General features: G+C 38.4%; 2 protein-coding genes across 9 annotated transcripts in view; one reads left to right on the forward strand and one right to left on the reverse strand.

Annotated features, from left to right (window-relative positions):
* ASB3 (ankyrin repeat and SOCS box containing 3) overlaps positions 1-23,150 on the forward strand; it is a 65,092-nt gene that overhangs the window by 6,185 nt on the left and 35,757 nt on the right. The gene's annotated exons all lie outside the window — the stretch shown is intronic.
* Positions 867-22,774, reverse strand: CHAC2 (ChaC glutathione specific gamma-glutamylcyclotransferase 2). 2 transcript variants are annotated; one of them, XM_060754556.2, is made up of 3 exons: positions 22,465-22,774; positions 9,764-9,799; positions 867-4,948 (listed from the first exon to the last, which is right to left on the reverse strand). In XM_060754556.2, exons 1-3 carry the CDS (start codon positions 22,663-22,665, stop codon positions 4,562-4,564), a joined length of 624 nt encoding a protein of 207 aa, XP_060610539.2. In that variant the 5' UTR covers positions 22,666-22,774; the 3' UTR covers positions 867-4,561. The 2 variants fall into 2 exon arrangements, with proteins under 2 accessions (XP_060610539.2, XP_067319081.1); XM_067462980.1 differs by lacking the exon at positions 9,764-9,799.

The following is a 23,150-nucleotide window of genomic DNA, read 5'->3' on the forward strand; positions in this document are numbered from 1 at the left end:
AAAAAAAAATACAATGCACCTGAACCTGGCAGTGTTTATTCTGATGTAAAGCAGACTAAGGGTGCATCTATACTGTAGAATTAATGCAGTTCGATGGCACTTTAACTGCTATGGCAAAATCTATGGCATTCTGGAATTTGTAGTGTGGTGAAGAACAGGACATTTTGGCCGAGAAGGTGAAAGACCTCATAAAACTATAATTCCTGTGATTCTACATCATTGAGCCATGGTTCAAGTGGTGTCAAACTGCATTAATTCTATATTATAGATGCACCCAAAGTCTACGAAAGCTTATGCTGTAATTCCCCTTTCTCAGTCTCAAAGGTGCTAGGATATTCTCTTGCATACTGGTATTACAGACCCATATAGGTATGTCTTTGAATTCATTGTCCAGTTTGGCTAACTTAGGATGAGTTTTCATTTGGTTTAATATTTGAGTATCAAGTTATGAATGCGAGTATGTTTGGTTTATCACTTTTGTGGAAATCTGGCTGAAGATGTAATATTATTAGATGGTCAATATTGAACTGAAATTGAATATGTTGGCAAACTTTTTTTGTCTAATATTGGAATAGAGTATTCATTCAAGTGTTTTAGATCATTAGTGGTATTTAATATATATTTGTGAACCACCTCCAAGTCAGGTCAATTAGTTATTGGTCTGTTTTTCTCTTGGTAGTGGGTAGTTGTTTATGCATCAGTAAGCAAACAGAAATAGGTACTGAGAATTGTGTTCCACATGATTTCTCTTCATCCCACAAGCACTGAAAGCATGAAGATAACCTGGTGTAGTTTTTCAGATACTTTTTTTTTTTATAATAGTGTGAAATTTGTCTTAAGTGAAAACCTTTCTTTTCCAGTAGCATTTGAATAAATATGGTGCCTTTTATTGTACCGAAGTTACATGAACAAAATGGAATATATCACGATATTTCGTATTGTAGTACATGAATCTGGTGAAAAATATAGTCCTTGGCACATACCTACAATACAATTACCTTACAAAATACAGAACCATAAAGAAGTCAACTTTAGCTCTTGTGCTATACTACAGAGGTATATGAGGAGTTCTCAGTTGACTAGTTTTACTAACCTTTGCAAAAAGAAACTTCTTGAATATTATAGACTGTTTACACCTCTGAAATGCATTTACTGGTAATACTTTAATATACACATGTGTGAAGGATAGTGGGGGCTAACATAGTTTCCTCTGTAAGAACCGTGCTTTTTTATTAGAAACAGAAACCAACAAAGAAATATAAATATGGATTTTCAAATCTAGTGTAAATACCTAAAGAGTCACTACCTAGGAATTCTGGTGAATCTTTCAGACGCTCCTAATTTTCAGTTTAAATGGAAATGCTCAGTTACCATCTTTTTTATTCTTGTGTATCTGATGTCATATACTTGAGACTGTTCCTTTTAAAAATATGCTGTGGATTTGTATGTGTGCAGCAGACTCCCATCCATTTTACTAACCACTATTAAAATCTTCTCAATTGTTTTCCACAAGATATTTGACACACATGAAGCTGCTGCTTTCAAAATAAAAACCTGAAGTTCCACTGGATAATAATAAAGAATTGATCCTGTTCACACAGAAATCAATGATTAAAATTTCACGGATTTTAATGGACTTTAATGGATCCTTAATAGGGATTTACCTATAACTTGTGTATTTGATTGTATTAAGAATTTTAGGTCACCTCTTCATAGCCAGTAAAATAATGTGCTAAAGCCATTTATGACCTTCAGTATGCTGTATTTGTGGAATGGTTATTACCTTGATTATTTTCTAATTTAAATGCCCTCTCCATAAATCTTCTTAGTTCTTTGAAGAAAGGTACCCTCCCTCAGAAATGGATAATAAAGTATATACAAACCATAGATAAGAAAATGGAGAAGAATGGTAAACAAACACACAACATAAATGTTACTGATTTAAAACAATACAGGCTTCATTCTGAAGACTGGACACAAATATAAAACCACTGTTTTGCTATATGAGATTGGGATAGTACTTGACATTCTGAACACAACCTTTCTATATATTAAAATACAAAAATATGCTTTTGATGAAGACTTCAAGAAAATAATTTAAAACTCTGAGAAAAAAGTAATTCACAGTTGAAATGGAAACTCCTTCTGCTTATCTTTCATAATAATTAGGCTTATTACTTTCAGAAATGCCTAAATGATTGCTGAGGTTAAATTCCAGTCACTTGCTATGCATTGTGCACCTGCTCCTAAACACAGTATCCAGAGAAGTACATTAGAGTATTTCAATAGCTTGTGCTCACCAACTGATAATTGTTATTTTGCCTCTGAAGTCACTTCCCCATGACATGTTAAGTCTCCAGCTCCCCATGGCTTCAAAAATATTTTGTCATGCACCATGACATCAGTGACAGAAAGATTTATCTGAGGCCCTTTCTACACTGCCATATAATCCAGATTATCAAAGCAGATAATCCACATTATCTGCTTTGAACTGGATTATCTGAGGCCCCTTCCATACAGCTGAATAAAATCCCACACTTTCCGCTTTAAACTGGAATATATGGCAGTGTGGACTCAGATAACCCAGTTAGAAGCAGATATTGTGGGATTATCTGCCTTGATCTGGGTTATATGGCTGCGTGGAAGGGGTCTGAGTCAACACTGCCATATAATCCAGTTCAAAGTAGATGATGTGGATTGTATATGACAGTGTAGAAGGGCCCTGTAATAGAGAGAGCCTTACCAAAGTTCTGAAATCGCCTGTGATTTTCCAAGGAAGTCTTTCCAGAATGCTTATAACTCCAAGGTTGCACGTAGGTCCCCTCCACAAAGCTGTATAAAATCCCACATTATCTGCTTTGAACTGGGTTATATGGCAGTGTGGACTCAGATAACCCAGATCAAAGCAGATATTGTGGATTATCTGTCTTGATATTCTGGGTTATAAAGCTGTGTGGAAGGGCCCCCAAAAGCAAGGATGTGGTATAAATAAGATACTCAGGAAATCACAACTTTTTGTAGATGGCGAAAAACAAGCTTTCTCTATCCTTTTTTGTAGCAGCACAAGAGCTACACTAGAGTAGCAAATAACAGGATTCTTATCTGGATACACCTTCTATTCCTGCTGTGTGGCTGAGATCACAATACATTAAGGGTGCATAGTGTGTGATCTTCTCTATTATGTATGTACTTTGACACAGTGACCATTGATATTTCCTGGAATTTGGTTCCAGGATACCCATGGATACCAAAGTCCATGGATGCTCATGTCTAAGTATATACAATAGCATAGTATAATTGTGCCCCGTGAATCAAATGGCACAATCAAAGTTTCCTTTTAGGAATTTTTAAGCAACTATTTTCAAGCTGCAGATGGTCGAATTCTTGGATATGAAGAGCCAACTGTACTAGATTAATTCTCAAACTAATTCTACAAAAATTTGGCCTTCAGTAGGGATCATAATACAGGTTGATATTCATATATTTTGAACATTGGGCTGCTACAAGCTGTAATTTATAGATTTTAAGTCACTGGGAGAGGACAAAAAAAATATCTGTACATAGTGGCCACCTGTTTTAGCTCATTTAAAAATTTCTGGAAAATGCCTAGTGAATAAGAAAGGAAGTTTCTGAACATTCTTGCTATTGCAGATTCAAGTCATACTCCTTTTTGCAGATCTTTAAAACGTCCTGTGATAAAAAATAAAATAAGGCACCAATATGGTATGAGTTATTGATTGTTCCTGAGGATCTTGACACGATTTGTATCTTAAAAAGAAAGTGTCTTTTCCTTCAAGAATTATTTGCTCAACTTAGCAAAGAACAAATAGTTAATATATATAAAACCACTGAGTTCAGTGCTGAAGTAGATAATAAATACCTTGTAGTGAGCGTATTCTAAAACATTTCTAATTTAGCTTTACAGTGGACCCAGTCCTTGCATAGGAATAATTACCATTTAACAGTGCAAATCTGTTAATGTTTACTTTAAATTCTTCCATGGGACGTACCCCTAAATAACTGTACAGAGGATTTCCATGTCAGTGTTATAATCAACAAACCCCACTGACACCGTTTTGTTGTTGAGTAATTGTGATCCAGGCCCAAATTGACACATAAAGCTCAATCCTATGCATGTTTACCAACAGAAGCAATCCTCAATTTGACTGGGGCAGGGGGAGGACCAAGTAAATATGACTAGGATTACATCCATAGTCTGTCCAAGTGCAGGATCTAGTCCAAATCTATATTTTTAAAACACAAAAAATCTAAATAGCTTGAAATCAAAAAGGTTTCCTCTCAAACTTAAAACCTGGGCCTATATTTTTTCTCACATTTGAGAAATAAAGAATACATTGCTTGAATTTATTACAAAACCCCAAAGGTCTTCCTCCCTTAAACTCCTGAAGACATAGTTTTAAACACCACTTTCTACTGAGTAACAACAGTAGTGCCCTGGAGGAAACATGTATTGTAAAGTCCAGATGGTACATCTCCAAATTCAACATGTATATCTATGAAACTATTATTCTGATGATGATGAATGTTTGAAATATTTGTTTTATACGGAATTAAGTTTTTGCTGTTCTTGTTCCAAGAGTTTCTTTACTAGTTTCTCTAAAGCAAAAACATGTTCATCTACATCTTCTGGTACGAGATCCCTGAGGGAGTTGCAGAGTTCAAAGAGGTATTCTGTGTTTCTTCCACTTGGACCAGCTGCATTAGAAATCTGTTCAGCAATATCTTCTAGAGGTGCTGGTCCAAGGTAGTTAGGGTTTTCCCAGGTTCCAATATATAGCAGCACATCGAACGGTTCCACTAAGGGATCTTTGGGATAGAAAAGAACACTTGTAGTCCTGTAGCCACCTTTCTCTCGGAAATCAAGATACGCTTTTACTTCGCCTTCTTGTCCGATTGGTAGTTTGTATGCAACTCCCCATACACAGCCCTGTTGAAGAACACAACCAGAAAGGGAAATATACTTTCATTTAATAAATTGAAGGGTTAACCTTTACAAAGCTGGAGAGGTTCATTCTCAGTTTAAGCTACCTCTTTTCTGTAGGTTTTTCAGACTGAGAGGTAGTGATGTCCTCACTATTATTCTGATGATGATGAATGTTTGAAATATTGATGATGAATGTTTCTTACATCCCTTTTAGACTACTGTAACACTATGTGGGGTTACCTTGAGGATGCCTGCCATAGATGCAGGCAAAATGTCAGGAGAGAATACTTCTAGAACATACAGCCCAAAAAACCTACAACAACCCAGTGATTCCAGCCATGAAAACCTTTGACAATATCTCTTTTCTCTCTGTTCTTTGCATTTGTAGTACAAATTCAGTTGTTTTTATTGAAAGCATTGAAAGCATGGATAGAAAAGTCAGTGTGTTCAGAATGAAACTCATGTTCCCAGTGATATCCTTTCTAATACAGAGATAGGCAATCCCAGCTAGTTAGAGCTGAAACTCTGCCCTATGATCCTGGGAAGTTGAATGGGTTCCTAACCATACCAAAGGAGGACTAAAGAAATGTTTGGAAGTCCTTTTAAAATAATGTTTCTAAATCAATTACATATTTATGCATATCATTTACATGCTGCTGTTCTCCCAGAGAGAAAGACAGGCGGTTCATGAAAGGAATCTATAAAGCCTGGTAATAAAAAAAATTAAACCATTAACATTAAATCCGGTTATCCAGGTTTCAGCAGTGGCCAGGAGTGTGTTGGTACAATTAAAACGAGTGTGCCAGCTGTGCCTGTTCCTTGAGATGCCAAATTTGGCTACTGTAACACATTCCTTTCTTACATCCCTTTTAGACTACTGTAACACTATGTGGGGTTACCTTGAAAATTGTTGGGAAATTATAGCAGGTGCACAATCTGCAGCTGGAATAACTAGTGTCAATAACAGGGAAGCATTTTAACACCAATGTTAAAATAACTTCATTAACTACTGATTCATTTTCAGGTATAATTCAAAGTGCTGGCCATCACCTATAAAATCTTAGATCCAGTTCTTCTGAAAGACTGTATCTCCTTATATGAACTTGCCAGAATCTTCAGATTCACAGGGGAGGATTTTCTCTTGGTTCTGGCATTATCACAGGCTTGCTTGGTAAGGATGGGAGTGGGAGAGGCAGGGAGATAAAGCACTTTTTAGTGGCTTCTCCCATCCTTTGGATCTTTCTTCTGTAGGATGCTAGGCTGCCCCTCTTCTTTCATTTCTTTCACCAATAGGCAAAAACCTTTGTAAGAAGGCATGTTCATATACGGTGATATAATATTTCAGAAAAATTTGCAGACAGGTTTCTCATCAGAATGTGCACTTTAAAAAGGGAAAGGTTTCCCCTGACATTAAGTCTAGCCATGTCTGACTCTGGGGGGTGGTGCTCATTTCCATTTCTAAGCTGAAGAGCTGGCGTTGTCTGTAGACACCTCCAAGGTTATGTGGCCAGCATGACTGCATGGAATGCTGTTACCTTCCCACAGAAGCGGTACCTATTGACCTACTCACATTTGCATATTTTCTACTTTCTAGTTTGGCAGAAGCTGGGCATAACAGTGGGAGCTCACTCTGCTTCCCAGATTCGAACAGGCAACCTTTCGGTCAGTAGTTCAGCAGCTCAATGGTTTAACTCACTGCGCCACCAGAGGGGCCTTTATATGCTTTCAAAAGTGTAATTTTAAAAACACCTTTAATGTTATGATGGTAATTATTTTAAAAATTCATTGTTGAGATTTATTGATTTCTTTTATGAGCTGTCTTGGTTTTGTTTCTGTGAGAAAGGTGACACACAAAATAAATAGATAGGAGGTTCCACTGCTAAACGGCTCTCACAGTCAGGAAGGTCTTCCTAATGTTCAGATGAATTCTCTTTCCTCTGTCTTTTTGGTTTGGGAATCAAGAAATAAAGGGGTAAAAAACTTTTTTGGGAATTCCAGAATGGTTGAGGGTCACAAAAATAGCCAACTCTGAATGTGAGGTCTGTGGAATGTCTTCTGAGAAAACTGACAGACAGGATTCTTCAGTTGCAAACTTCAGGTGATTTACTATGTTTTAAGTATTAAAATAACTTTTCCTATTTGTCACTATGCTTAAACTCATATACAAGTATGTAACTCTGTGTAAGTATGCTTGAAACAAAGAGGACTTCATTTGTTTATTTTTTTAAATGAAACTAAAGGTAAGATAGCTATTAGTTTCTTATTTTCATATTCAATTTAATTGAGTAATTATGGCTGCCTATAGTTTTAAAAGGATGTTTGCAGTGATCTAAGTTTCTGTTTTTACTGTGCAAATGCAGGGGAGAGAAAGGGGGAAAATACCCACAAGCTGAACCATTTGTTGCTTATAGAAGAATCTGTCTGTTAGCATAATGAGGTACAACTGTACAGCAATGTGAAAAAACTTACCAGAAAGGTACAGAAAAGTCACAATGACTGACACTAAGCTGAATTTGCTGGCCTTGTCAGCTACAAAAGGTTGAAGTTACGTTTGCAACTAAATTGATTTCAATTCAGATTTGGCATTGCAGGGAAGCTATTTGTGTTTCAAACAGTTTCCCCTGATGAAATGGAAAATGTCAGTGTTTTAGCTTCTCAGCAAGGTTTCGTTTAGTTTACTCTTAAGGATGTAAAAACTGTAATCACTCTGCACAATAAAACCAAATAAAATTAAGAGGAATAGCTAGATCAGTGCATTACCTTTCAAATTATGAAATGGTGACTCTAGTGGTTAAGGAGGAATAGGTATATATTTTGAAATTTCAAAGAAATCATTTAGAGAAGGCATGGGCAAACTTTGGCCCTCCAGGTGTTTTGGACTGCAACTCCCACAATTCCTAATAGCTGGCAGGCTGTTAAAAATTTTAGGAGTTGAAGTCCAAAACACCCGGAGAGTCAAACTTTGTCCATACCTGATTTAGAAGGTCCTCTCCCTGACCCAGCTGCCCATTTGAAGATTCATGGCATTTTACATAGCACTGTCAGTAACCATTTAAATAATTTTGGAAGATAGGCCAGCATGATCCTCCATAGTGGGGGTGGAGAGGTGAGTGTGTAATTAAGGCTTATAGTAGGCTCTTCACTTTCACAGAGGTTAGGGGCATATAGCCTCTGTGATAGTGGAAAAACTGTGAATTAAAAATGATTTTTTTAAAAAACTAGGGAGAATATCTCTGGGAATTTCTGGTAATCTCAAGAAGTTGAGTATAAATTCCCAGAGACAACCTATTATCCATATCTGCCAAAGGTAAGCTTAAAAATGTGGAGGACGAACTGTATTTTCATGCCTCCATGATCACAACTGACTGGAAAACTGAAGAGGGATTTTTGTTGCTTACGATCTTACTTGAAATAAGCACTAAAATCCTATCCAAGTGTGCAGTATACTAATTCTCAGAAGGTCACAGAAATGGAGCTGTTGTTCACTTTTTCATAAAGTCCCTCAATTAGAAACACTTTAAGAGAGTCTAATAGGCACTTTGCCACAAATGTTTGCAATGAATGAGAGTACCCTGGGAAAACCATGTAAACTTGTAGAAAATCTGGGAATGAATCTTTAGATTAAAAGATTAAACTAGCTATACTAGAATGGAGAAAAAGTTTATGATGAAAAAAGGATGTTTAACCACTATAAGTACACTATAATTAAAGTGCATGCTTTTCATTTTAGAAAGGAGATAGAATCAGCTCTGTTAATCAAATGGACATACAGAAGAAATCTATATTTTAATTATTTTGTATAGCCCCTATTAAAATTTAGGAGGAGAGAATAAGAACAAAAACCCTTCAAAACCTAAATATATCCCTGGATCTTTAACTGAGAAAAGCGGTATATAAATGCTGTAAATAAATAAATAATAAATCTTGGCCAGGTTGATTGTAAATAAAAGCCCGTTTTAAGCAGAAACGGGTTCTTAACAAAAAAATAGGGTCAGGCTTTAGCACAGCAGGTTAACCACCAACTTCAGTAAACTTGCCGATAGAAAGGTTAACAGTTTGAAGCCGGGTTGGGGTGACCTCCTTGCCTTTAGTTCAGCTTATGCATACCAAGCAGTTTGAATGGAAAATTTGAGTAGATAATGGGTACCACTTAAAGCGGGGAGGTATTTAAGGCACCCATAAGGAAATGCCAGAAAATGCCAGCAATTCAATCAAGGGGAAGTTTACAAAGAAAGCTCTTCGGCAGGGGAGATGGAGCGACAGCACCCCCCCCCCCCCGGGTGGCCAGAACTGAGTACAAGCCTCCAAGATGCTGAAGATGGGAAAAGGCTATATATACACCTCTGTCTATGTACACTTGTCTGTCTTGTTAGTGTAAAAACAGCACTGAATGTTTGCTGTATATGTGTTCTGTGATCTGTTCTGAGTCCCCTTCGGGATGAGAATGAATACAGGTATTTTATTTCCTATGGATTATTTGAGGGTGTACACAGAAATTAATCCCATCAAGGTAAATATTTCCTCTCCCAAATGTCCTAAGCAATTCTTTTGAAGGAACTGGTCAGGTTGCCCTTAAACAAAGTGATCTATGTGCACATTTTGAGGTTTCCTCTTAGTTCCTTTATCTAAAATGAGCAACTTTATTAATAAGAACATCTTATGCATAATGTATTCAGAACTTGTACAATGTTTCATTAGGACTTATTCTTTGGTAAGTTCTGTATAGGATTACATCTCCATAACTATAATCAAAATATGTTTTGAGTTTTCTAAGACATTGTACACATTTGATACAATATAAAAACATGACTACTATACCTCAGGATCTTCAATAAGTGTAACAACTCTTCCAGGCTAAAATTAAAAGAAATACCACTATTTCAGTAAAGGTTTTACCAGCAGATAAATAGTAAAAATATATTTTTAAAAACAAAAACAAAACACCATTAAGAAAAGACAATCAATTTGGAAGAGTATGACTTTTAATATATATAATTTATTGTACACTGTGTGTGGAAACTATATTTTCTAAAAAATACCATGGATAGCTCTGAATCCATTATTTATTTTGTGTTTTGGAAGTTTTCACAATTGAATTACCAAACAAGTCTGGTCATGGCATTACTTTTCTGAGGGATGACGCCTTATAAATGAATTATGTCAGATGAGTCAAAATGGTGTCTTAATGTAGAGCTACTCCCTGCTTCTCCTCACTTATGGTTTGGCCTTCTGGGTAGGGACATACTCTGTAGGTTTTATACTCTACAGTTATACTACTTTGACCAGTGTTTGTCCCCTGGTAGATGTTAAAAGTCCAACTTTGGTGTTCTTGGCCCTTCTGTAATGGATTATTCCAGTATGCTACTCAGCTAACCTTTTCTGATTCCCACCCTGACCGTTCTTTAGTACACTCTCTTTATTCTTTCACTGCAAATGAATGTGTGTGTTAGAAGACATGGGCATGAAAGGAAAAGGTGCTAATAGATGTGCTTTCATCTTTGGTAAGTTGACCTCATGTATAAGTTGAGGGCAGGTTTTGAGGCCAAAATAATGTATTTCGATATGATATGAATAACTGGTTTACATTGTATGTCTATGTCAGTCTACTCAGAATTAAGTCCAGTTGTGTTCAGTAGTCTCTGTTTGTGTGTATCAAATCTACATTTTATTTTTTAATATTGGGATTTAAGTCTGTTTAGTCCTATTGACTTCCTGGATAATCTTGAACCCATCAAGTTGAGCTACCTTATTAATTGGTTTTATGGGTTGCTGTGAGTTTCCTGGGCTGTATAGCCGTGTTCCAGAAGCATTCTCTCCTGATGTTTCACCTACATCTATGGCAGGCACCCTCAAAGGTTGAGGGGTCTGTTGGAAACTAAGTAAGTAAGGATTTTATATATCTGTGGAATGTCCAGGGTGGGGGAAAGAACTCTTGTCTACTTGAGGCAGGTGTGAATGTTACAATTTGCCACCTTGATTAGCATTTAATGGCCTGCAATTTCAAGGCCTGGCTGGTTGCTTCCTGAGGGAATCCTTTGTTGGGAGGTGTTAACTGGCCCTGATAGATTCTTGTCTGGAATTCCCCTGCTTTTTGAGTCTTGGTCTTTATTTATTGTTCGGATTTTAGAGGTTTTTTTTTAATACTGGTAGCCAGGTTTTGTTCATTTTCATGGTTTTATGTTTCTCAACAAATCTAAAAAAGTTCACAAGAACAAAACAACTGTTTCTTAAGGAATTTATAAAGCAAAATGTGGGTTACTCTAACACTGCTAACCAACCCTGCAGTTTCTGACCTTGAACTGAGTAACATGAGACCAAGCTACATGTTTTCCAGGGAAAAATATGATCCTGTATCTGGATAAAGTAGTAGAAATATCATTAACTATATCAGATTACTGGGGTCTTTTGTGGTTTCTAGGCTGTATGGCCATGTTTTAAGAAGCATTTTCTCCTGATGTTTTGCCTGCATCTGTGGCTGGCATCTTCAGCGGATCTCTGAAGATCCTCTGAAAATGCTAGCCACAGATATAGGCAAAATGTCAGGAGAAAATGCTGCTAGAGCACAGCCATACAACCCGAAACCACACGACACCCTAATGATTCCAGCTGTGAAAGCCTTCGAGAATATATATCAGATTAGTTTTTCATTTTTTCTGGTCCAGTTGATCACATTTGGCTGTATAAAGCTGATTTTGGAAATATGCAAATGCATAAATTTCTTATGTTTTGGTAAGAAAGGGCAATGAGATCAGAGTAACTCAAGATTAGAAGAGAAGAGAATCAGTGCAAGCATTTGGATCCCTTGAAAACTTGGCATTACATTGTCAAAATGTCACATACATATTTCATTTCCATGTTCTGCTCGTGGCATTACTTTAGTTTAAACTAGTGTTGTAAAATAGAAGTATTTTGATACATTTAGGAAATGACAGAGACATGTCATGAAGTATTATCTGCTCTTGTTTTGGTATTCTAACAAATTAGATCATGGCAATATGTTCAAAATCCAATGCACCAGCAAAAATGCATGCAAACTAAGGATATGTGCATAATTGGTATAATTTATGCAGGTTAACAGTATTTGGCTGTTTAGGAAAGTCATTTACAGTTGTATTTACCCCAAGCTGAAATAAAAAAATAAGCACCATTATGGTATAAGTGAGTGGAACACTAAATATTTCCCACCTCAGAACAAGATAGTTCCTGAGTAATCCTTGGGAAATAAAGGCTTTCTAGTAGATGTGGTATGTGTTTAATAGTAATATTTTTTCTTTAATATGTTATGTATTCTATTGCATCTAAATCTAAATGTTTGGTTCTTGAGGGGAAAGATAACCACATTTTTTTAAAGAATGTTGTATTTAGAATGGCCACATAGCTGACCTCACAGAATATAATTGATGGCAGAAGTAAAGATAAAGTCATATCCTGTCCCCCACGAGTCTTGATAGCTATTAGCCAGGTGATCAAGTGAGTATTGTGCTGGTAGTGGAGGACAGTGTCATGAAATATAGAGCCCTGAATTCCTGTTCAGAGGCTGAAAAAGGTGGTTTGTAAAAGCTGAAAAAAACATTGCAGAAAAGTTCAGCATCTGTTCTGGTCTTTGTTGGTAAATGTGGTGAGATATACTTTGGGGATAAACTGTAGGTATATGCTTATATCGGGATGGTGTATTCACTGCTATTGGCCAATGTCCTGGAGATCTGAGTATCTTTCATACCAGACATAAGACTTTAGCAGCAGTTAGCATCTCTAAATTGGTCCTTAGAACTTGCTTCTTATCTCATTGAGCCGATTTCAATAATAGAGTCTGCGTGCAAGGTAGAAATCTTTTCTTAGCTAAGAATACACTAAGAGACCGAAAGCATAGCACTAACCAGTTGAGACACTGACATACCATTATTTTACCTCTCTAATATGATTAATCAAGAAAACAAAAATAAGATGGACTGGTTTCACAATCATAATACTACTAATGTGTTAAATCACCTTCTAAAGAACAGCATACCTTTTGTATTTCTTGTATATTAACTGTTATTGGCACTTGGCTCTTTCTTTAGTGCAGCTAATACACTTCTAGAGCTTTCAGTTCAGAACAGTATTCACTTAAAACTGTCATTAATACATCCATAATATGTTTCATTTGGTTAATCTATCTTGCATGTTGCACCAATTAGATTTTCTCTTTCCTGTGTTGTAATCCACTGTTTTCCTTGGTAATGAGTCTGCCTGTAAAGTGTAATACCTGTTGTCATATTGGCATTACAAATCACAATAAATTAGCCTTCCATATTCATAGTGGTTAGTGACACAAATCCAGTGAAAGTGGAAAAAATAGGAATATCTCTGGGGTTAGGGCAAGGTTTTTTTGTGGAGCTAGCAGATTGGTGTGTGTGTGTGGGGGGGGGGGGAGTTCTCAAAGAGGGTTTGTTTTGAAGACTTTGCTCCGCAGCCATTCCTTTAAAAGGCTGGTGCTGCTATGCACACATTCACATGGTGGTCCTGTGCCCTCCCCGAAGCCTGGGCTGCCATGTGCACTCCGATTAAGCAGTCCTATGCCTGGGGAGAAGGCAGTTGTCACTCCACTCCTGAAGCCTGCTGTTATGAATATTGTGTACACATTCACACAGCACCTCTATGGGGATGAGTTATCACAGCCACTCCAGAAGTCTGGGATGCTGTGTGAATGTCATCACAAATCAACCCCACTGCACTTTGTAAGGAGGGCCCCTAAAGCTGGCTGTTTTGTGGGCCATGGGCAATGGTTGGTGAGGGCCATCGCTGCTGCTCTACCAATCAGATGTGTCAATCTTTGGGAGAGTATAGCAGCAACGTTGTCCATCACTAATCATTTCCCAAAACCCATTCACCAGCAGCTTCCAGAGGTGGTTGGCAAGAGGGATCATTGTTGCCCCACCCTGTGAAGTTGAGGAGAGCAAAACGTCACTAACCAACTCCTGGCAGGCATCCAGAGGTGATTCATGAAAGAAATTGCTATTGCCCTACCTTCCAAAGCCACAGGGAGAGTTGAGGCAGCAGCAATGGCCAACTAACACCTGAAACCTATGTGCTGGCAGGCTTCCAGAGGTGGCTGGCAAAAGACATTTCTGTCACCTCATCTCTTGAAGTCGCAGTGAGAGTGAAGCAGCAGTGATAGCTATTGTCAGAAAGCTCTTAATGCCTATGCACTGGCTGTTTTCTGCAATGGGTTGGCAAGAAAAATTGCTGTTGCTTCTCCATTCCCAAAGCTATAAGGGGGGGGGGTGGGGGGAGAGAAGCAAATGACCTGTCAAAATTGTGTCTGCAAACCCTTCCACATTTACACAGCAGTCCCAGACCTTGGGAAGGGCACACAGTGGCATCAGGGGAGGATCAAATCTGTGAATGCCAAACCCATGGATATGAGGGGCTGGTTATATGTTCTTGATTTCAGGCTACTACTCTAGTGTTCAAGTTGAAATTTTGTTGCAATTATTGTTATTCTTATCAAAATCATTTATTTATATATCGCCATCACTGCACATGGTGCTTTACAATTAAAAAAAAACAACAACAAAATTCCCTGCCCTCAGGCTTGCAATTATGTGTAGGTCTTTATATGAACCCCAGACGTTGATTTTAAGATTTCAGATTAAAGATGTGAAGTTGGTATTAATAAAGTAAAAAAATCTTATTCTAAAAGGTACAAACTACAACAAATAACAATACTATAGATTTTCACTCACAGAAGAATACCAATTATTTCCAAGTGTTGCTTCATGTACGTTCACAGTCAGCTAGGTATTTCTGATGACTGCATAATCTGCCGCATATGCAACTGTAAATAACATAGTCCTGTTCTGTCAATGCCATTCTCCTAGATTGCTGGATGTTTCTGAACTCCATTGTGTCTTTAGTTCAACAAATGCTATTTAGAATTATATAAGCTCTATAGTCCTTGTATAGTGAGAGGGACACTAGATTTTCAAAGAATTGTAAAGTCCATTCTTTTCATTCAGGTTGCTTAAAAGTGCATTTTCCATGAAATCGAATGGGTTACTGCTTGATTTGTTTTTAGTCTTAATGTATATGTTTATTCTTAACACAATAAGACACAATTTGATGCAATGATTATGGGGTACCGTAACTCATCCATAATGTATGTTTGTGTGTTTAATACTATTCATATAAGCAGATAGTCTGTGTCTACTGGTCAAAAGCTTGACTGGATTTCAGAAGGTTATGAAGTCAATTCAGACACAGGTTTAATATAGGTTATATAAATAAAATATGGCTATGACTGAACAAATAATTTTCTTTTGTTTTGTACTATTTCTAACATTGGAAGGGCCATCAGAGAAGCTAATAACAGCTTCTTAAAACACCCTGAAGTTATACAGGTTAAGTATCCATTCTCTGAAAAGATTGGACCTGAACTGTTTTGGATTTTGGAGTGTTTGGAGTATATTGGAATGCCTGTATTTACATATCCACACATAATAATGAGATATCTTGGGAGATGGGACCCAAATCTAAAGATGAAATTTGTTTGTTTCCTATATATCCTATGCACATATCTTGAAAGTAATGTTACAAACAATATTTCTATTGATTTTGTGCATGCAACAATGTTTACATACATTAAACTATGAGAAAGCAAAGGAATCACTATCTCAGTCTGTGAAGTGGATGATTTTGGAATTTTTGGATAAGAGATTTTGATTAAGAGGTGCACAACCTGTACATGATTTGGAATTTGAGGAAGGAGTTGGTTTAAAAGTAAATTCCCATTTAAAACAAAAGCATCATTTTCTATAAACACCTAAACTACATTTTTGAATTAAGAGTTTTTCTCAAAATTGGAAGAAGAAAATATATCTCTGGGCTGTGGCTGAAATATTTAACTATTTCATCATACTAGAGAAAAAATCCACTTAAAATCCGGTTTCTGCCTCCTGCAGAATGCTGGGGTTTGTAGTTTAGGGAGGAACCTTTAACAGTTAAAGGTTCCTCCCTAAACTACAAACCCCAGCATTCTGCAGGAGGCAGAAACCGGATTTTAGGTGGATTTTTTCTCTAGTGTGATGAGGCTCTAAGAAAAGTTATTGCTAGAATGTGTAACTGTCATACACATTCCAGCTAGAGTAATAACATGTTACTTGGAGGATTTTTCCAGTGGTTAAAAGCCTTCATCTTGAAAATGCCAGTGCAAACAATAATTATAGGTACAATCATGTTTAGGTTTTTTTTAAAGTCAGTAGGGTATTTGATTACAGGAGTTAAGGTGCTTTTTTGTACTAGTGTTTGCTAGAGCTCCAAATGCTTTGGAATGAGGTAGACATGTTATTTAAAAGGATGAAATCCCAAACAGGTTAGATGAATTGCCTGAAGAACATCTCAACAAAGAGGCGGAGAAGATCAATCTAAGTGAGAGTAAAATGGTTTATACTGAGGCAGTTATTGCCTAGGAAAACCCTATGCAATCAAGGGGACTGTCATAAATCAGTAGGTGACTTTAAGGCACATATGCGCACATACATAAACAAACACATTATGTTCAATTCAGAAAAAGGGATACAGTTGGAAGCTCAGTGTCTTTAATCCAATTGCTACCCTTAGCTAGGGTAGACCCATTGAATGAATGGGATTTATTTAAGGTTTTACTATTCAGTAACTGATTCATTGGGTTGATTCATTTGTAATAAGACCTCTGCTGTGATAGTGAAAAAGGCAAATTTCATGCAAAACTTATTAGGCATGGATTGAAAAATTAATACCAAGTATAACTCTGTGATATATCCACAATTCTATTATTATCATAAAAATCAGGAAAGCTTGACATGTAATAGGAGCTTCAGAAATAAAAACCAGATACCCCCAGACTGTTGAAAGTACAGAGGAGTATGTGGTCCTCTCATTGTGATTTCTCATTGTTGTCCTTGTGTAAAAACAGATCTTTTTATTCATCCATGCTTGTGATAACTGGCTGCTGAAGCAAGAATTTGGAGAATGTATGTGTTACATATCCCCGTGTGTTTTCAAAATTGCTTTTAATTTAATCATATCAGTTTAATAGTGTTTAATAATAATAATAATAATAATAATAATAATGCTTTATCTGTATTCCACCCAATCTCCTTGAGGGGAGTCAGAGCATCTTACAACACAATAACAGTGCAAACCATGAACAATAATTATTAAGATAAATAACAAAATTAACTTAAATCAACAAAATAATAGTTCTTGCATTTATCTTTTAATTATATTGTGAACTCCCTTGAGCTGTAGTTCTGGGGAGAAGGTGGGATACAATCCAAATAGGTAAATAAACGTAAGTGTATATAGAATGCTAAAAGGTCATGGGGTGTTTTTCCTATGAGGGAAACCTAAAGAGGTTTGGATTTAATTTAGAAAATAAAATCAGTGAAGCAATAGGGTTATTTCTCTATCTCAGTGCTTGAAGTGGGGATCAACAGTGAAACCAATTTGCAGTAGGTTCAGCTTTACTGGCTGGATTATATTAATTGTTGTTGATGTGTGACTTCAAGTTGACTCCCAACTTATGACCCTGTCATTGGGTTCTCTTGACAATGTTTATTCAGAGGAGATTTGCCACCATTTCCTTTCTCTCTTAGGCCAGGGAAATGCGACTTGCCCAAGTTTACCCAATGAGACCCTTGGTCTCACAGAGTCTTTTATCCAATATTCCAATCACCGTACCATATTGGCTCATGATAGTAATACTAAGTGGAAGATATACCTTTGGCATATAATAGCATTTCTCAATTAGTGATATTATCATATTAGTAATTCAGTAAAGCTTTGGGGGCTGTTGGTCCATACAGATAATAATGGGAATAGAAGATCTCATTTTGATCACTGCAAACTATTGACTATTTAACTGAAACTAGGGCTAAAACAACATTGGCTTAGGCAAAAGAATAAGGAAGTGAGAGAACAGGGCATGTTTGGAAAGGCCTGAAGGTAGATTTTTAGAAACTGAATGAGTAGAATTATTCTGTTAATTCCCCAAAACATGTGCTGATAGGCTGAGGAAAGGTATAGTTATGGGTGGTTATAAACAGTGAATGTTGGATCAGTGACTTCAGTACAGAGCTGAGGTATCACTTCATTTGGGTCGGTTGCTCTTTGTCAAAATTTCAATCCTCAAATATGCTATTTTTATAACAACAGAATGGGCGACAGACCTAAAATGCTAGCTTTCTAAATGTGTTTATTTCAAACTGGAAGATATATTGAAAAGTTGTGATTTCTCTGCTTTTGATAGCTTATACTGTCATGAGTCGAACAGCTCCAGATCCTCCCTTAGCATCATGAAATTGCCTTTTTCAATATATTTCTACAATATGCGTATACTGGTACAGTCTTATGTGTTTATTCAGAAGAAACAATAAGTTCAGTGGGATTTCCTCCCAAGTAAGTTTGTACAGGATTGCAGTCTTAATATGTCTGTCAGGAAGTATCCCATTTTACTTAGTGTGACTGTGTTTTGGGAAAATCTGTACATGACTGACCTATGAATCTATGAATTCAGCTGTGTGGAAGGGGCCTCAGTTACCTGTATGCAAAGCCACACACCCTCAGCCTCAAAGGAAAGAATAGCAAGTCTCCTCTGAACAAATCTTGCACTCCCCCCAAAAACCCTACAATTGGATCACTATATGCTAGAACTGATTTGAAGTTACACAACAACAATGAAGTCCAACACCGCTATTTCTGTGTGTGTCAGGAGCGACTTGAGAAACTGCAAGTTGCTTCTGGTATGAGAGATGTTTTGATGTTTTACCATCCTTGTGGGAGGCTCCACTCATGTCCTGCATGGGGAGCTGGAGCTGACAGAAGGAGCTCAACCCTCTCTCCCCTGATTCGAACCACGGACCTGTCAGTCAGCAGTCCTGCCGGCACAAGTGTTTAACCCATGGCGGCACCGGGGGCTCCTAACACAGCTATTTAGCCCCACCCAACAAATATTTAGGGCATAATGAAGAACTCTACTCAGCACAATACGTGGCAGCAGTGAAAAAGGCAAATGTGGGGTAAGGATATAAAAGAAAAGGAAATTGTGAATGCTTTCTGCTTTTCCCTGACCTATACTCAAGACAGGTTCCTACAGTAAAGTGATAGGATGATTAAAAAATTTGCTGAGTCACTTATAACACTATTTTGCAGAGACCCTTTGTGTCTATGGAATATGTCTCAGTCTTGAAAAATACACACACACAAAAACCCCAAACAAACAAACAAAAAACACCACAATACTTCTTTTTAATCAAGGGGACCATATACATTTTTTAGGAAAATTTGCCATAAAGGTCATCTTAATGTTATTTATTCTTAAATTGCTAAATCCTAAATCTTGTCATTAACTATAACTAGTAAAGTGCAGTATGACCATGGCTATATTCCTTAAAACCAGTGAGTTGCAATGAGGTGAAAGACACACAAAGCACAACTAGTTTGGAATCTTTGCCTAAGGTTCAACCCTCTCCTGTTATGTCCTCTTTTCCTTAAGATTGAATCTTGGGTGGATCAATTTTAGATTAACTAGGAGAAAGTTTTGGGCATCTTGCTTAGTTCTTGCACTGATAAATACCTTAGGCCTTTGCTCAGGATCTGCCTGGCATTATGTGTCATATTTAAAACGGAAATGTGAATGGTTACAAAGTCTGTTCCAAAGGTAGATGAGGCAAGAGAACATAGCAGAGGAATAGCAAGTATACAGGGAAGGGCATTCTTCAATTCTGGGGAAATCCCCTTCCAAATGGAAAATATAGAAGCACTCTCTTGTTATTCTACATCCACATCCACTCAATAATGTGCATAGACAACAATACGGAAAGAAACAACCCAGGTTGAGCATCCCCTATCCAGAAATCTGAAATCCAAAATACTCCAAATTCGTCCGTGTGGGTTTCTGAGATTAGTGACAATTTTGTTTCAAGCACAAAATCATTAAAAACATTTTGTATGAAATCATCTTCAGGCTATGTGTAAAAGGTAAATATGAAACAAAAATGAATTCTGTGTTTTGACTTGGGTTCCATCTACACCAGGCATGGGCAAACATTGGCCCTCCAGGTGTTTTGGACATCAACTCCCACAATTCCTAACAACCTGTTAGGAATGGTGGGAGTTGAAGTCCAAAACACCCAAAGGGCTGAAGTTTGCCCATGCCTGATCTACACAATCTCTCATTCTGCATACAGTAGACTCTCCGTTCACTGGCACTTAGAGATTGGTAGGTGCCGGATAAAGGTGTTTTCCGGTTGCTTCAGAGTGACTGTTAAAAATAGACCTTACTAATAGCATGCCATACCATATTATCCACACTGTATTGAGTTGATATTGGTATTGAAATAAAGTAAAAGCAACGTAAACGTTACTATAAGAACAGCATTGTGGATGCAGTATGGGGCTTTGATTATTTATTTTTACTAGTTGCTTGAGAGTTCATGTAGCTTAAATTCCAATTAACTGAAGTTGGATACACAGTGTCATATAATGTGGTAAACTTTATTATAAAAAATAGCATTGTGGATCCAGTATGGCATTTTGGTTATTTATTTTTGCCGGTTGCTTGATAGTCCGCGTTGCTTAAATTCCAGTTAACTGAGGTTGGATCTACAGTGTCCTATAATGAAGTTTGAACTCCATTGGATGGGTCTACACCAGACATGGGCAGACTATGGCCCTCCAGGTGTTTTGGACTTCAACTCCCACAATTCCTAACAGGCTCAGGCCCTTTCCTCCCCCCCCCCACCCCAGTCACTTACATTGCTTTTGCTTACTATATTTCAATATCAATATCAAGTCAATACAGTGTGGATAATATGGTATGGTATGCTATTAGTAAGACCTATTTTCAACAGTCACTCTGAAGCAACCGGAAACTACCTTTATGCGGCACCTACCAATCTCTAGGTGCCAGTGAACGGAGGGTCTACTAGATACGGAATGAGATATCGTAGGCCAGGCATGGGCAAACTTAGGCTCTTTTGGTGTTTTGGACTTCAACTCCCACAATTCCTAACAGCTGGTAGATTGGGTTCTTGTAGGTTTTTCAGGCTATATGGCCATGTACTAGAAGCATTCTCTCCTGCTGTTTCGCCTGCACCTTTAGCAAGCATCCTCAGAGGAGCCCCCGGTGGTGCAGTGGGTTAAACTCCTGTGCCGGCAGGACTGAAGGCCGACAGCTTTGAATCCGGGGAGAGCGCGAATGAGCTCCCTCTATCAGCTCCAGCTCCTCATGCGGGGACATGAGAGAAGCCTCCCACAAGGATGATAAAACATCAAAACATCCAGGTGTCCCCTAGGCAATGTCCTTACAGACAGCCAATTCTCTCACACCAGAAGCGACTTGCAGTTTCTCAAGTCTCTCCTGACACGACAAAAAACCCCTCAGAGGTTGGGTTGTGACAATTTTGTTTACATTTATTACAAATATTATGTATGAAATCACCTCACAACCTATGAGGATGGTTGCCACAGATGCAGGTGAAACGTCAGAAGAGAATGCTTCTAGAACATGGCCATATAGCCAGAAAAACCTACAACAACCCAGTGATTCCAGCCATGAAAGCCTTCCACAATACAGCCGGTAGATTGTTAGGAATTGTGAGAGTTGAAGTCCAAAACACTTGGAGGGCCCAAGTTTGCCCATGCCTGGTTTACGCTAGCCATATAATGCTGTTCAATGCAGATCCACCCTGAGACCCGGGGCCCTTCCACACAGCCATATAACCCAGAAAATCCTACAATATTGGCTTTGAACTGGGAGCCCTTCCACACAGCCCTATGTCCCAGAATATCAAGGCAGGAAATCCCATATTTTCTGAGTGTGGACTCAGATAACCCAGTTCAAAGCAGATATTGTGGGATTTCCTGCCTTGATATTCTGGGATATGGGGATGTCTGGAAGGGCTTTGAACTGGGGGCCCTTCCACACAGCCCTATATCCCAGAATATCAAGGCAGGAAATCCCATATTTTCTGAGTGTGGACTCAGATAACCCAGTTCAAAGCAGATATTGTGGGATTTTCTGCCTTGATATTCTGGGATATAGGGTTGTGTGCAAGGGCCCTGGGTTATCTAAGTCCACATTGACATATATTCCAATTCAAAGCAGATCATGGGGGATTTGATTCAGGGGCACCAGATATTTTGTAATCCCCAAGCATTTCGAATATGGGTTCCCAGACCTGTACTTTTGAGTCCCAAGTTTGAGAAAAGGGCAAAATACTTTCATTCCCAAGTGTTTTGGATATAAATAAGGGATGCTCAATAGGATTGATGGTTGGGAGAACTGCTGCAATGTTTTGGGACTGCCTCTGCTTGGTTCTTTGCCTCCCACCTGGCCCTTCTCTCACCCCAAACCCTAATAATAATAATAATAATAATAATAATAATAATAATAATACTTTGTTTATATTCCGCTCTATCTCCCCAAAGGGACTCAGGTTGGATTCCAAACATAAAAGGCACACATGCAATCAATAAGACATAAACCAGCCCCTGCTCACCTTTCCCGGGACCCCGCGGTGGTCGGTGCTCCCCTGCCAGAAGCGTCGGCTGTATCCCGTGATGTAGCCCACCATCTTGTCCTCGTAAGGGAAGTCCACTTTCCAGATGAGCGAGCCGTAGCCGAACACCCACATGTTTCTCGCCCCGCCGGCGCGCTCTGCCCGGCTCTCCCGGGGACCGCCAGGCAGGGGGCTCTCCATGCTCCTCTCCCGCCGCAAGGCACGCTGGGGCTTGTAGTGCCCGGAACACAGCCGCCAGGGTGCTGCTCCCCACCAGCCGGGCCGCTCCGGGCTTCCACGTCGCCTCACCGCCCCGCCTCCCTTGGCTTCCTTCCCGGGAGGCGGAGGAGCTCCGCCAGGGGAAGGCACCGCCAGGAGGGCTCCCTGCCCTGGAGGCGGCCCGGACTACACTTCCCGGCAGGCATTGCGGCGCCAGGCGGTGCGGGCGGGGCTATGCTCCAGCAGGTGGCTCATTGCAGGGCGAATCGCTGTGTTGTGCAGGTTGGGCATCCCCTTATCCAGGATCTGGGATATTGTTACTGCAGGAGACTGGTCAGTTCAGTGTAATAATTGCTCTCGAAGGAATAGGATTTTACATAAATGCTTTACATGAAAATTTAAATGCAGTAGACTCTCAATAATAATAATTATTATTATTATTATTATTATTATTATTATTATTTGAA

This window comes from Anolis sagrei, chromosome 1, assembly GCF_037176765.1.
Source record: "Anolis sagrei isolate rAnoSag1 chromosome 1, rAnoSag1.mat, whole genome shotgun sequence".
Taxonomy (NCBI): domain Eukaryota; kingdom Metazoa; phylum Chordata; class Lepidosauria; order Squamata; family Dactyloidae; genus Anolis; species Anolis sagrei.